Genomic DNA, 15,683 nt, shown 5'->3' with positions numbered 1-15,683 from the left:
CTTTGTGTTTGTCATTTATTATGAAATGCATTAGTCATTCAAAGAATGATATAATGAATGCTTGTGCCCACAGCCCTCTTTAAAAAAATCAATGATATGGTGGTTGCCAGGAGCTGGCGGGAAGGGGAAATAGGGGGTTGGTGTTCAATGGGTATAGGGTTTCAGTTTTTACAGGATGAAAATGTTCTAGAGATCCATTGTGCAACATGTGAATATACCTAACATTACAGTACTGTAGAGTTTAAATGACTAGGATGCTAAATTTTATGCTATGTGGATTTTTGTTGTTGTTGTTCTTTTCTTTTCTTCTTTTTTTCTTTGAGACAGAGTCTCACTCTGTCGCCCAGGCTGGAGTGTAGTGGTGCAATCTTGGCTCACTGCAACCTCCACCTCCCAGGTTCCATCGATTCTCCTGCCTCAGTCTCCCGAGTAGCTGGAATTGCTGGTGTCTGCCACCACGCCTGGCTAATTCTTGTATTTTTAGTAGAGACAGTGTTTTACCATGTTGGCCAGACTGGTCTCCAACCCCTGACCTCAAGTGATCTGCCTGCCTCAGCCTCCCAAAGTGCTGGGATTACAGGCATGAGCCACCACACCTGGCCATGTTTTTTTACCATAGTTTGTTTTTTAAAGTCAATGATACCTTTTCCTCCAAAACCATAATCTCTGTTTGTCTGAAGGGCAGATTTCTGCTAACTCAATGAACCCTGCAATGGGTCCCCTGAAGTTGCAAAGTATGGTGACAGAGGGATAGGAGGTCACAGACTCTCTTCCTCCTTGGGGCCATGCAAGTGTAAGGACAAGAGCCCACTGAGAGGTCAAGCTGTTTGAGAACTCATCTTGGGGTGGGGGGAAGTAACAGAGAGAATCTTGGCCAGAGAGGTATTTATTCATGCCTTGCCCTTTCTCTAGAGTTAGCTGACAAAACGTACAACAAGATACAAATTATTAGGGGGACCACAAAAGGGCAGAGGGAAAAATTGGAGGCGGGCAGGGGTGAAGGAGGCTGAAATGACCTGATCCAGATACAGAGTTCTCCTGGTCTGGCCTGTTCCAAGGGGAGATGATTTGGAGAGGGCCTGCAAGACAGGCGGGGAGGTCTGTCAGGCAAAGCTCCAGAACTACGATTTCTCTCTGGGAGCTGAGCCTTGGGGAGACATGGCTGGGGGGCAACCTGAGGCTGCTCTCACTGGTGTGCTTCTGGATTCCACCAGTGAACGCTGTGCTGCAGGGAGAGCCCAGGCACTCTTGTGAAAGCTGAGGAGCCTCTCAGGACCATGGTCTAAACACGCAATCATTCCATCTGCACGCTGTGGCTGCCTCCCTGGGCTGGAGCCAGAATCTCCTCAGAAGATGTATGGGGTCTGCTCCACTAAGCCCAATGAAGACCCTCATCAGAAAACAAAGCTGCACAAATTTCAGTCTAAAGACTTGCGTTTAGAGTTAAAGCTCATGGCGAAGGGGTTAATCCATGAGCTGGAATCTTTCCAGGCATCCTGGGGCACAGCTATGGGCTCAGGGGAGCTCTGAGCTTTGTCATAACTTTCTTTCAGTATTGCCATCAAGTTGGCACTTTGAGGGAAGGGGAAGCCCCTGCCACGTTTCCGAAGGGAGGTGCTGAGTGTCTGCCTCTCAGGCATTCTCCCCTGGGGCTGGACCAGAGGAAACTGGCTTGCAGGGAGCAATGCATCCTGGAGGGAAGGAGGGAGGGGAACTCAAAGGCAGGCTCCAGCCTTGGCAACAGCGTTTCTCACACCTGTGACAAGACAGGTACAGCATCTCCGGACCACAGGCTGTCAGGGCAGAATTGAACATTCTGGATCACTTGGTCCCACCTCCTCCCATAGCAAGCCAGGACCCCAGAGATGTTAAGTAACCTGCCCAAGGTCACAGGGCTATTTGGAGCAAATGCAGAATGATAACTCAGGGCCTTAGATCCTGAAGCCTGAGTTCTTTCTCTTCCACCATGGCTTCTCCTCTTTCCGTCTCTCCCAGTACCTAGCACGGGCCTGTGTATATGGTAGATGCTTCATTCATTAATGTGGTTTCTCATTTCCTGTTCCAATGTTAGGGTGTCTGGCGCTCCTTGGGCTTTCTCTGCTTTCTGTGATTCAAACCCTCCCACTTGGGCTCTAGAGAGGCTCATAGTGTGATCCTCCCTCTCGTTTCAGTGATGAGGGTCCTTCTCCATCTCCCAGCCCTCCTGGCTTCCCTCGTCTTGCTTCAGGCTGCAGCATCTGCCACAAGAGGTGAGTGTCTCCCTTTACAGGTTTTCTGGGGGCTGCTGTCACAAAGCACACCAACTGGATGGCCTAACACAACAGAAATGTATTCTCTCACAGTCCGGGAGGATAGAAGTCCAAAATCAAGGTGTTGGCAGGGCTGTGCTCCCTCTGAAGGCTCTAGGGAAGAATGCTTCCTTTCCTCTTCCAGCTTCTGGTGGCCCTGGTGTCCTTGGTGTTCCCTGGCTTGTAGCTGCAACACTCCAATCTCTGCCTCAGTCTTTGCATGGCCTTTTTCTTTGTGTGTCCTCTCCTCTTCTCATAAAACCACCATTTATTGGATTTAGGGCCAATGCTAAGGCAGCATGACCTCATTTTAATTCATAACATCTACAAAGACCCTCCTTCCAAATAAGGTCACATTCTGAGGTCACATTCTGAGGTTCCATGCAGATGTGAATTTTGGGAGGGCCATTATTTAACCCACTACACTCTCCTTGTTGAGAAAACAGATCCTGTCCTCCATGCTCCAGACCCCAATACAAGAGGTAACAGGGAATCCCACCATTACTCTCATGCCATCCCCTTCTCTACGTCAGGGTCCTGGTGATCAGTGGGTCCTCTTTGATGAACTTGAGATAGTCCATGAGACCATCTCACCAGGAACCAGAAAAACCCCCACAGTCCAGTAGCCCAAGCCACCCTGAGTGGCCACACTCCCTCTTCATCCCATCTCTGGGCATTCTAGTGAGATCTCAAAGAGCAATTTTGACATCTTGTTTAAGATCCAAGAGTATTCTTCCCATTCTGTGCTTTTTCCCCTTAAGGACTCTTATGAAACTTTCCTAATCTTGATCTCTTGCCTGCCCAGATTTGAGGGGTGGGGGTAATGGCTGAGAAAGAGGGAGACAAAAGCAGAAGACATCGCAAAGGAGTGGTGTCTGACATCCTACTTCCTGCTCCCCACTCCAACCCCAAGCACAGACTACCAGAACCTCTGCCATCTCCGATACTGTGAGTCAGGCCAAGGTCCAAGTCAACAAGGCCTTCCTGGACTCCCGAACCAGGTACGTGAGACACACACACACACACACACACACACACACACACACACACACACTTCCCTTCACAGGCTTCCTGTTCATGATAAGCACATCTAGGCCAGCCCGGATGAGCCAATGAGGCAAACAATGATAAAACTTACCCTTCCATCCTCCTAGCCCTCCAAGTACATGACAAGTAGGAGCAATAGCCCACAATTCCTAAAGTCTTCAGCCTGTACATCACCTGAAAGAGGACATCTAATCTAACCCTAGAAGGACTTTCTTCCACTTGGCCCAATGTTTCCTTGGGCCATGCATTCCAGAGTCCCAGAAAGCCTCTCAGTAAAAGTTCTTCATTCATCCAGCTGATATTGATTGATTCAGCGAGGTCCACCGGAAGCCGAATCCGAGCCCTGCATTCAGGTGCAGGTGGCGTATTAGGGGAATGCTCACAAGGAAACTGTGATGGGGTAAAGAAGCAGGAGAAGTGAAGGGGGAGGTTAGACAAATAAAGTGGCTTCAGGTCTAGCCTCAGCCTGACCCCACAGGGAGACCTAGAGCAGAAGTTGCTCCTCAGAGCCTGTCCCATCTTGGAGCGAGGGAGCAGAGCCCTCATCTGCCCACATCCGTCAGACATGGCTGCAGGCTTGCAGGTGGCTGAGAGGTGTTGCGGCACACCTGTGGAATTCCCGGGCACCCCCAGCCAGGCCACTCCAGTGGCTCAGAAGCAGGCACCCAACAAGGTTACTGGAGTGAGCCTGTAGCAGATGCACCCGTGGCAGCAAGGGGAAGAGCCCAGGGCCCACAGGGCACCAGTAGAGTCAACTGCCCTCCAATCCTGTACAGGGGCAACGTGGGCGCCTTCCCTCAGGAAATGCACACTCTAGAGAGAGGGCAGACATTGAGAAAAAAAGTAACCTTATTCTTTCCTCTCGCTGTCCCTTTACACTGGACCTGGGCCTCCACTCACTCCTCCTCAGCCCTTGAATGAACTCTCAAGCCGTCAGATAACTTTTTTGGTGACTTAGATGATAAAACACGCTCTGGACACTTCTTGTCCCCAGACCAGGATTATCTCAGGAATTAAAGTGTCAGCATAAGAAGATAAAGCCAGACCTGCTCTCTTCCTTCAGCTCAGAACTGCTTGAGGCCTCTGGCGGGAAAAGAGAGTGCAGTCTCCTTCTCCCTCTTTTTGGGGCTCCTCCTTTCCAGCCTGGGTTTCTGCTCCTTGGGGGTTAAGCTGAGGGAGGAAGGAAAAAGGGGTGGTGAGTCTACATCCCCTGAACAGCTCAGTCCTCAAGGAAGCTCTCTCTCTCTCTCCCCTTGGGTGCTTTCCTAGTTTCAGAGAGAGATTCTGCTGCCAACTCTGTGATCTGGAAAATTCTCTGGCCAGTGGCTCCCAGCTCTAACCCTCTCTGCCTGGGAGCATTGGGCCCACTCCTTCACCCCTCCCCACCCTGTCTTGGGGCAGGTCCCTTTTAAGCAGCCTCCAGAAGACTAGCAGCTTCGCCCTGCTGTTGAGGCAGTGCAGATTCCAGATTCCGCCCCTCTCTCTGTGCTCTCAGGACACTGCTCTTCAGGCAGGTGTCAAACCCCAGCCATGACTCCAGGACACACAGTCAAGCCCTCCTCCTAAGCCCTTTCTCCCTAGAATTAAACTAGCAAAGGAGGATCCCCGTGGTGCTGGGAGGGAAGTGCCCAGTATTTCTGCAAATGTCTCCAAAGGAAAATTCTCTCTCCCTCCTCAAATTCAATCTCTTTATAGCCTCAAGATGGGGGACAGCATAAAAGCCACAAAACCGGTGTTCATACACCTCCTTTGCAAGTCCTGCACAGGCCAACCAGTGCCCTGCTTTGAAATGTGGAGGAGCCCTTCCCCGCTGAGTCCTTGGACTCAGGGGCCTCACAGAGACAGAACGAGTCACACTTAAACATTCTGTTACCCAAGTACACACACAGTGCAGTGACTCACAATTTATGATAAGGAAAATGAAGGAAATAAACAAGGCAAGGGATGCCACTCTAGGCACAGGGATCAGGGAAGCCTGTTGGAGAATGGGAAGGAGCCACCCAGGCAGAGGGCATGGGGGTGGCATTCCAGGCACTGCAACAGCATAGGGTCTGAGGCAGGAAAGACCGTGGGTGCTCAGGAAAAGGAAGGCCAGTGGAGGCAGGAGACAAGGAGGATCACGCATAAGGTGAGAGCAGAGAGGTGTGTCGCCCCAGGGTAAGCCATTAGAACACTTGAATCAGCGGTGGCATGGTCTGATTTTTATGCTAAAAAGATCACTCCAGCAGCCCTGTGGAGAACGAATGAGAAGAGGACAGGAGTGGAAGTAAGAGCTGTCTAGATGGGAGAGGATGACGGCTAGGACTGGGGTGGAGACTGTGGAGACGGCAAAGAGGTCCTTCCAAGACCCTGCCTGCCCCCAACAGAGCCCAGCCCCAGGGCAGAGCAGGAGGTGAGTCCCTGGTGAATCTGTGTTCAGGCAGAGGAAGCATGCAGAGCCTAGGGCGGGGCGGGAAAGGAAGGAACATCTGGAACCTTGGATGGGACCTTACAGGCTAAGCCCAGGGAGGCCCAGCGGCCTGCCTGCCTTTGTTCATGGTGTGAGGTGGGGACTCTAAAATACCTTGCAGCAGCCCCTCTGGGACCCGGCTGATGGAGACAGTGATGCTCACACATGCGAGTGTGTGCTCTGTGCAGATGCAGCTCTGGGGGCCCTACATTCATTCCTCCCCAAAATCCTAGGAAGTGCTGAATCGAACTGTAGAAAACAGCTGTTTTCTAGGTCAAAAATGATGAAACAACATGGTTCAACCTAAGGTTACTATCATTATTTTCATCATACCGATAAGGAAACTGAGTACAAAGAGCTTAAGTAATTTGCCTCAAGGGCACACAACTAGAAAGTGGCAGTCAGGAGCCAATCCCAGTCAGTCTATCCCAAAGTCCATACAGAAGTCTCTGATGGGAGAAAATTGTGATTCTCAATTCATAAATGAGGGGAAGTCACTCAGAGGTCATATAATTAAACCAATCCTGGTGGAACCCAAATCCACCCCTGTGTCTGTCCAGCTCTAAGCCCACTTTAGGCTAGCAGGGTCCAAGATAACTTTCTAGAATGATGAAATGTTCTATATCTGCACTGTCCAACATTGTCATCACTAACCACACCTGGCTATTGAGCACTTGAGGTGTGCCTAGTGCTGCTGAAAAACTGAATTTTTAATTTTAATTTTAATAAGTTTCAATTTAAATAGCCACATGTGGTTAGTGGCTGCTGTATTGGACAGTGCAGCAGCCTGGGTTATGAGGCCATGTTGTACACACACCCCTCCCACCCCTCCAGCGGCCCCCAGCCCCCTTCCTACAGGGTCCAGGCCATGATCCCCATCTCCCTCCACTGTAGGCTGAAGACTGCCATGAGCTCTGAGACTCCCACCAGCCGACAGCTCTCAGAATACCTCAAGCATGCCAAAGGCCGGACGCGCACAGCCATCCGCAACGGACAGGTGTGGGAGGAGTCTTTAAAGAGACTGAGGCAGAAGGTGTCCTTGACCAATGTCACAGGTACAGAAAACCCACCAGCCCTCTGTGGCAGGAAGGGGTCATCTCCCCACAGGAGAAAGCAGAGGCCACCCAAAGCTGCACTTCCTGTCGAGAGCTATCCACTCAGAGGAACACTCCTGTGTCTCCCTTCTTAGACCCGCAGACGAGACTGGCAGAGCAAGGAGGGGCTTAGAGGACAGCTAGGGCAATGCTGTTTTTGCAGAGGAAGAAACTGAAACCTAGCAAGCTCACATTGCCGACTCCAAGTGAGGAGACATTGGTGCTCTTTGTATAACACCGTCCTTTGGCCTCTGCCCAAAGGAAGTGCTAAAGTCAATAAACATGGGTTCCTTGTCCTAAATCACAGTGTCACCACTTCCTCTAGTAGAGGGGACATTTAAGCCATGTGTGTCAGGGGGATTTACTGGGATAATGTCACAGGAGCTAAGATTTCCATCTGTTCTGGGTAAGATGGAGCTATCAGTAAATGAACTTAACTGATGGCTTGGTCATGGCCTCCTCCATCCCCTCCACTCTCACCCCCAACCAAATGCCACAGCCCACAGAGGCTCATGAGGAAGGGGTTTGGTCCTGACAGGAGGAAAAGGCTGCAGGTTCTCCCTGGGAAAACATCAAGTGAGGGGGGATACCTGGCCCTGGAGTCGGGCAAATTCCAAAGCTCCAAAAGAAGGAAACTGGGACAAGGTAAGAAGTAGGAAGCACTTTGACCTCTGAAATCCAAAAGGTTCTGAGAGCTGAAATCCTGCCACCTTTCAGAGATGGCCCCCCTGAAGAAGTCCCCATGAGCCAGATTCCCTCACCTCCCTGTCCTTGCAGACGCCAGGGTGGATGAGGGTATGTGTTCAGAAGTGGGCATCTCTCTCCACTCTGTGCCCACACTGAACACTCTGATGCCTAAAGCCCCCCTACTCTGTCACTCCTCCCACAACACTTGCCCCTCACTGAAAAATTACCTGTCCCTTCCCAACCTTTGTCCTAGCTATGTCCCTGCTTGCTTGGTACTTCAGATGTAAACGAAGCTTTAGAAGAAAGCAGTCTTATCACACTAACTCATACTAACATATGCTTAACCTCCCAGGGTATTTCCATTCTAAAAGAAAGATCTGTCAATTTAAATGAATCTGGACCTGGTATACCAGGAATTACTGGCAATTCTGGGGACATTCCCAGTTACTCTATGTGGCCTTGGGCAAGTCTCTTGAACATTGTGTTCTCATTTTCTTCCTTGTAAAATGGGAATAAAATGTATTACCTTAATGTGCTGTCAGATTAATTGAGAAACCACTTGAGAAACGCTTACTTAGAATGGAATGCATTCCAAAACATGCAGGTTCACCTCTGGTCTCCATTTCCTGCCTCCCACGGGTGCCTGTGAATGGAGAAAGAACTCAGTCCCTTTGGGGTCCCTTCTGTTTCAGATCCCAGCCTGGACCTGACTTCACTGTCTCTGGAGGTGGGCTGTGGTGCTCCTGCTCCCGTGGTGAGATGCGACCCGTGCAGCCCTTACCGCACCATTACGGGAGACTGCAACAACAGGTGGCGGGGCTTGGGGTGTGGGGGCCGACCCTTCCAGCCACCCCGCCCCGCCCAGGCCTTTGTCCCTTGGGCACTCCAGGCAGATCTGCCACTGTCTTGCCCACCTGGGCTGGCGTTCCCACCTTCACCACCTTCTCAAGATCGCGCGTCTCCAGCCCTCTCCCGCCAGCCCACTATGTGTCTCTGGAAGCGGCACCTTTCCCCGGGGCGGGGGGAGCCCCGCGCCTTCAGGGGGTGGGGACAGCTCAGAGACCCCACATTTGAGAGGCCCCCTTCTCTGCGTCCCCTCTGCCTCGAGCAGAGGCTCCTTCCCCCATGGGGTCCTGGGCTTTGGAGCCCCGGAGCCGGCCTGCCGAAGCTCAGCGAGGATCGTGCTGGTTTCAGGAGGAAGCCTGCGCTGGGCGCCGCCAACAGGGCTCTGGCGCGCTGGCTGCCCGCGGAGTACGAGGACGGGCTCTCCCTGCCCTTCGGCTGGACGCCGGGGAAGACGCGCAACGGCTTCCCTCTCCCGCTGGTGAGGGCAGGCAGGGCGGCGGTGAAGGATGGAAGCCAAAGGGGACGGGATGCACTACCCAAACACGCAGGGAACGGAGGAGGAGGGATCGGTGGGGGCAGCAGGGGTGCTGCGATGGAGATCTGCACAGACCCCCACCTTCCGCTAGAGGGCAGCAGAGCCCGGAGCCCGGAGCCCGGCCACGTGGTCGTCACGTCCCGGCCGCCGCAGGCCAGATACCCTGGGGTCTCCCGGGCAGATGGCCTCCCTGCCCCATCCCGCTCGCGCTTACCCCAGCCCCCGCCCCTGGAGTGCATCAGCTGTTGTTTGCCTGAAGGTCCTATTTGTTGGCCTTATCGAGCTGGCAGCCCCTACCCAGAGCCCCTCTCCTATTCCTGGACACCTGGCACCTCCATAGCTCGCATTTCAGAGGCAGCCTGTCCTTTGTTTTCCCTCTCTTAGTGGAAAGGGCACTGGCCTGGCAAGTCATCAAGTCATACGGATCTGGGTTCAATCCCATCCCTATCCCTTTGTAGCGGCAGGACCTTGGAGAACTGACTTCACCTGTCCAGGATTCAATCTCCCCCTTTACAGAATAGGCTAATGCCACCCACCTCACAAACTCCTTGTAGGGATTAAGTGTACTTGTAACATGGTAGGTAGTTAATAAGCTGTAGTTGCATCTGATCTTTTTCCTCTAATCTGCCCTCCCCTTCTCTCTCCATCTGTAGGCCCGGGAGGTATCTAACAAGATTGTTGGCTATCTGAATGAGGAGGGTGTTCTGGACCAAAACAGGTCCCTGCTCTTCATGCAGTGGGGTCAGATTGTGGATCACGACCTGGACTTTGCCCCTGACACCGAGCTGGGGAGTAGCGAGTACTCCAAAGCCCAGTGTGATGAGTACTGTATCCAGGGAGACAACTGCTTCCCCATTATGGTAGGGCCCTGCAGCTGGGCGTCTCTGACTAGCCTCCTGCTCACCCTGATGTAGCAGACATTCCCAGCTCATCAGCTAGGATCTCTGGATAGATCTTGGATACTGATTTGGTAGTTTCCCATGCCTCACGTGTCCATTCATTCACTCATCCGTTTATTCAGTAAATAGACATTGACCACCCCATACCAGGCAGTACACTAAGCGCTGAGAATTCCAAAGTGAACAGGACACTGCACCTGCTCTCAAGAACAAAGGGCCAGTGTGGGAACTGGACAAGTAAACTACTGATAGCAGAATGGGAACACTGGAGAAGGTTGTCTACATTCCCGACCCAGCAGCACTGGTAACACCTGGGAGCTTATTAGAAATGTAAAATCTCAGTTGGGCAAGGTGGCTCATGCCTATAATCCCAGCACTTGGGGAAGCTGAGGTGGACAGATCACCTGAGGTCAAGAGTTTGAGACCAGCCTGGCCAACATGGTGAAACCTCATCTCTACTAAAAATACAAAAATTAGCCTGGCGAGGTGGCACATGCCTGTGGTCCCAGCTACTCAGGAGGTTGAGGCAGGAGAACCGCTTGAACCTGGGAGGCGGAGGTTGCAGTGAGCCGAGATCACACCACTGCACTCCAGCCTGGGCAACAGAGAGAGACTCCAACTCAAAAAAGAAAAAAAAAAAAGAAATGCAAAATCTCAAGTCTCACCCAAGATGTTAGGAAATAGATTCTACATTTTTACCAAGATCACCAGAGATTCATTTTATACATGATAAAGTTTATACTGCTGTACATCATTGTGGAGGATGACTTCAACTCCACTCAGAAGGACCTGAAACCTGGATGAATCCGAGTGAGCAGCAGGGATTTGTAGGGATTTCCATCCGGAAGGGAGAGGAGCTTGCAGCAATGCATCTTTTCTTATTATTCATGGGTATTACAGTTGGAGAGTCATTTATTCACTCAAAGAATAAATCGAGGCTATGTGCTGTGTTATAAAGAGCATAAACTGTGGAATGAAGCCAATGATCTGAATCCTACATCTTTCCCTTCCAGTGTATAAGTTCTTAGGCAACTTACTTAACTTTTCTGAGCCCCAGTTTTCTCATCTATAAAATGGAACTGAATTGTCCACCTTACAGGGGTTTTTTTGAGGACTGAGATGAGTTAAAGTATGCATAATTCCTGGCACATGGTAAGTCCAAAATAAATACATGGCAGCTGTCGTTAGTAGTAATTATTAACAAACCTGTTCCCACCTCGTGTCCTGCTTTCCTGTCCAGGGAGCTCAGGACTCCCTCCCCACCAGAAATTTGGAGCCCTCACTGTGAGGACTGAATGATTACCCTCAGCTCTTTCACACAACAGGATGTAATGAACTTCAGGATATTATGAACCCAGGGTGTGTAATGTCAGCAAGAAGTGTCTGGGGTCAGTGTCTGGTACCAGGGTCCCAGGAGGGCGCCATCAGCATCTTTGCATCCAGACTTGCCCTGGGGAGAGGTTGCCAGGGCCCAGCTGTTCCACCCCTGCCCAGTCACTTATGCCCACTCTCTCTGCAGTTCCCACCCAATGACCCCAAGGCGAGGACTCAAGGGAAATGCATGCCTTTCTTCCGAGCCGGGTTCGTCTGCCCCACTCCACCCTACAAGTCCCTGGCCCGAGAGCAGATCAACGCTCTGACCTCCTTCCTGGATGCCAGCTTTGTATACAGCTCCGAGCCAAGCCTGGCCAGCCGCCTCCGCAACCTCAGCAGCCCCCTGGGGCTCATGGCTGTCAACCAGGAGGTCTCAGACCATGGACTACCCTACCTGCCCTATGACAGCAAGAAGCCAAGCCCCTGTGAGTTCATCAACACCACTGCCCGTGTGCCCTGCTTCCTGGCAGGTGAGTCTAGCCTGGGAACAGAAAGGCCCAAGGACAAGGGGATTATCCAGGGAAGCTTTACCACTGCCCCCTTCTTGTCATCTTTCTGGAAAAATGCACACTCAGCCATCGCTGTCCCTAGCACTGGTCCAGGACTAGCAGAAGGGCCCAGATGAATAAAGAATTCAAGAACATATGTTCACTGTAAAACAAAATCAGGAAGTCCAGAAAAGTAACAAAGAAAATAAAAAGAAAGTGCCAGGCATGGTGGCTTACGCCTGTAATCCCAGCACTTTGGGAGGCCGAGACTGGCAGATCATGAGGTCAGGAGATCGAGACCATCCTGGCTAACATGGTGAAACCCCGTCTCTTCTAAAAATACAAAAAATTAGCCGGGCGTGGTGGCACACCCCTGTAGTCCCAGCTACTCGGGAGGCTGAGGTAGAAGAATCACCTGAACCCAGGAGGCGGAGGTTGCAGTGAGCTGAGATCATGCCACTGCACTCCAGCCTGGGCAACAGAGCAAGACTCCATCTCAAAAAAAAAAAAAAAAAAAAAGAAAGAAAGAAAATAAAAGAAAAGAAAAAGAAAATTCACACAATCCCACTACCCACCAATAATCATCATTAACATTTTCATGCTTATTTTCCAGTATTTTTTCTGTCACAGATACAGTTCTACATTGTTTTACATAATCAAGTCTTACTATAAATAATGCTCCAAAACCTGACGTCTTCACTTAATCTACTCCATGCCATTAACTGTTCTTCTATGACATGATTTTTAATGGCTGCCTGGTATTTCATGACACATATTACCATCATTTATTTTCTCAACCCTACTTGGGGGAATTTAGTTATTTCCAGTTTTCCTGTGTTTTGTTGCTGTCGTTTAGGTAATGAACATCTTCATTGATAAATCTTTGTTCTCATTTTTAATACATTTATTAAGATAATTTCCCAGAAGAGGAAGTTCCAGATGAAGAGGAATGTATATTTTTAAAGCTTTTTATAACCTGGGGACAAAATCCCCACTCCATTCAGCCTGTGCACGACCAAAGCCCTGCCAATTCTATTCATTCCAGGTGCCCTCCTGGTCCTCTCTGTCTCCGGCTTCTAGAGGCCATCCCACCCTCCAACATCCTCTCTCTTTGGACAAACCCCCTGGCCACCCTGACATTGCAGAAGGCCAGCTCATAGGCCAAGATACCTTTATAGCTCTTTTGGATTTTGTGTTCACATATACCCCACATCAATCCAGACACAAAACTGAGTTCTTTTTTGTTTGTCATAAAAATATGCACTCACACCAAGAATTTGCAATTTTAAATAGACTTTCCTGGCCTGGTGCAGTGGCTCACGCTTGTAATCCCAACACTTTGGGAGGCTTAGGTGGGAGGATTGCTTGAGGCCACAAGTTCGAGACCAGCCTGGGCAACATAGCAAGCCCCTGTTTCTACGAAAAATTTAAAAACTAGCAACACATGGTGGCACATGCCTGTAGTCCCAGCTACTCTGGAGGCTGAAGCAGGAGGATCAATTGAGCCCAGGAGGTTGAGGGTGCAGTTAGCCAAGATAATGCCATTGCACTTCAGCCTGGGCAACACAGAAAGACTGTCTAGATAGATGATAGATAGATAGATAGATAGATAGATGATAGATAGATAGATAGATAGATAGATAGATGATAGATAGATAGATAGATAGATGATAGATAGATAGATAGATAGATAGATGATAGATAGACAGATAGATAGATAGATAGATAGATAGATGATAGATAGATAGACTCCCCTAAGATTAGAGGGCACAGGGAGAAGTCCCTTATCCCCTTATGAGACACCTGGTCTTTGGCCATTTAACTGCTCCCCCATCCTTACTCCTCTCTCCCTCCCACTATAGACCCCCATCTCCAGATTATTCTCCCTTTATTACCCAGAGGAACTCAGCCCTACCCCAGCTCCTCACATCAAACCCGCATCCCTAAAACCTTCAAATTTGCTCTGTGAAGTAAAAAGCTCCTCATTCATTCGAAGCCCCCCTTCCTAGAAGGCAGTTGGGTTATAATTAGCAAAATGTGACTGTGTAGTTTATCACCGCTAGCCTTTGTCACAGTGCTGTGATAGGCTTTATTCTCATTTTCATAGGTAAGGAGACCGAGGCTCAGAAGTGTTAAGTAACTTGTCCAAGGTCACACAGCTAAAAAGTGTGTATATAGAACTGAGAGTCAAACCTATGATTCAGTACCCCCTCCCCATCCCTCTTCACCTGATGGGAAGGAGGGCTTGTTGATGGTGGGGGGTGTCCTGTGGGGCACTATCATTTCTTTGTGCAGGTTACTGGGTCCTGGGGCTGTTAGGGAGAATCTACCTTCCTGCCTTCTGGGCTTTCAGGAGATTCTCGAGCCTCAGAGCATATTCTGCTGGCCACATCCCACACCCTCTTTCTCCGTGAGCATAACCGGCTGGCCAGAGAACTAAAGAGACTCAACCCTCAGTGGGACGGAGAGAAGCTCTACCAGGAAGCCCGGAAAATCCTGGGAGCCTTCGTGCAGGTAGGGAGTCCCAAGAGCACTGTCACCTGGTCCCACCTGGCTCCCATTCCTGGCTCTGCCCTCTGATCACTGCTGTGCCTCAGGCTCTCTCTTCTTTTCCCACACCTCCGTTTCCCCCGGCCCCTCTGCTGCCTGTCTCTTGTTGTCTCATTCTGTGAAATCCCCTTCCTTTCATTTCTTCAGCTTCTCTGTCTCAAAATGAATCTCTGGATTTGGAGTGTTGGAAAGTCACTTGTGGGTTGGTCCCTTCAGTGTGCCTGCCTGGGTGCCATTACTGGGACTATAGGCTCCTTCACTCCCGGGACTGCTACATCGCAGTGATTTGGGTTATTTTGATTTGATTCTCTTCCTTTTTAATTCTCTACAGCTAAGCCCATCTCATGGACATACTCAATGGATACTGTTGATTGGCTGATCAACTAACTAGAAGAGACTTACAAAGGTTGATGTGTTGATATTAACCATGCACATATTTTTTAAACATTTTATTTTGAAATAATTATAGATTCTAATATATTGCAATAGGAGGGGGTTTCAAAGGATGAGACAACAGGAGAGAAGCAGCAGAGAGGCCGGGGGAAGCAGAGGTTTGGGAACAGAGGAGGTAGCTGGAGGCGCAGCAGCGAGCAGAGGGCAGAGCCAGGAGTGGGAGCCAGGTGGGCCCCGGTGGCAGGGCTCTTGGGCCTCCCTCCGTGCAGATTATTAGATTCTAAGAATTGTACAGGAAATTTTAAAAAATGTACAAGGAGGTCCCATGCACCCCTCACTCAGTCTCCTCCTTACATTAGCATGTAAGTGCTAATGTCTTACATAACCAAGATACACTGGCAAAACCAGGAAGTTAACATTGATATAAACCATAGAGCTTACTCAGATCTCACCAGTTATAAATGCAATCATCTGTGTGTGTGTATGTGTCTGCATAGCTCTATGCAGTTTTATCACATATGTAGCTTCAAGTACTACCACAATAAAGACTCTTAACCGTACTGTCCCCTAAAACTCCCTCATGCTATCTCTTCATAGCCACATCCACCTTCACCCCTATATCCCTAACCCCTGACAAGCACTGGTCTGTTCTCCATCTCTATGTTATTTCACAGATGTTATATACATGGAATTATGCAACATGTATCCATCTGAGATGGGCTTTTTTCATTAAGCATAATATCTTTGAGGCTCATCCATGCTGTTGTGTATATAAATAGTTCATTCCTTTTTGTTGCTGAGTAGTATTCCATGGTATGAATGAACTACAATTTGTTTAACCATTCAACTTTTGAAGGGCATTTGGATAGTTTCCAGTTTGAGATTATTATGAATAAAGCTACTATAAACATTCAAACATAAGTTTCTGCATGAAAAGAAATGTTTATTTCTTTGAGATACATGCCTAAGAGTGCAATTGCTAGGTCACATGGTAAGTCCATTTTTAGGTTTTTTTTTTTTATTTTTTTTTAAT

General features: G+C 49.6%; 1 protein-coding gene and 1 long non-coding RNA gene across 3 annotated transcripts in view; one reads left to right on the top strand and one right to left on the bottom strand.

The window, feature by feature from the left end:
- The window catches only part of LPO (lactoperoxidase), a 48,821-nt gene that overhangs the window by 21,058 nt on the left and 12,080 nt on the right, over window positions 1-15,683 (top strand). The window contains exons 2-9 of one of the 2 annotated variants that reach the window (XM_054457958.2): window positions 2,172-2,249; window positions 3,202-3,289; window positions 6,679-6,839; window positions 8,258-8,375; window positions 8,760-8,889; window positions 9,600-9,806; window positions 11,365-11,689; window positions 14,061-14,221. In XM_054457958.2, coding sequence (XP_054313933.1) covers window positions 2,174-2,249; window positions 3,202-3,289; window positions 6,679-6,839; window positions 8,258-8,375; window positions 8,760-8,889; window positions 9,600-9,806; window positions 11,365-11,689; window positions 14,061-14,221 — 1,266 coding nt within the window. In that variant the 5' untranslated portion in view covers window positions 2,172-2,173. The remainder of the gene's footprint in view (window positions 1-2,171; window positions 2,250-3,201; window positions 3,290-6,678; window positions 6,840-8,257; window positions 8,376-8,759; window positions 8,890-9,599; window positions 9,807-11,364; window positions 11,690-14,060; window positions 14,222-15,683) is intronic. The other variant, XM_054457957.2, reaches the window with a different exon arrangement.
- LOC134738703 (uncharacterized) lies at window positions 874-5,514 on the bottom strand. Its single transcript, XR_010124619.1, has 2 exons — window positions 4,382-5,514; window positions 874-3,725 (listed from the first exon to the last, which is right to left on the bottom strand). It is a non-coding gene; the product is annotated as an uncharacterized LOC134738703 (long non-coding RNA).

The sequence above is a fragment of the Pongo pygmaeus genome, chromosome 19, assembly GCF_028885625.2.
Source record: "Pongo pygmaeus isolate AG05252 chromosome 19, NHGRI_mPonPyg2-v2.0_pri, whole genome shotgun sequence".
Lineage (NCBI taxonomy): Eukaryota > Metazoa > Chordata > Mammalia > Primates > Hominidae > Pongo > Pongo pygmaeus.
This window is presented reverse-complemented; position numbering and strand designations above follow the sequence as displayed.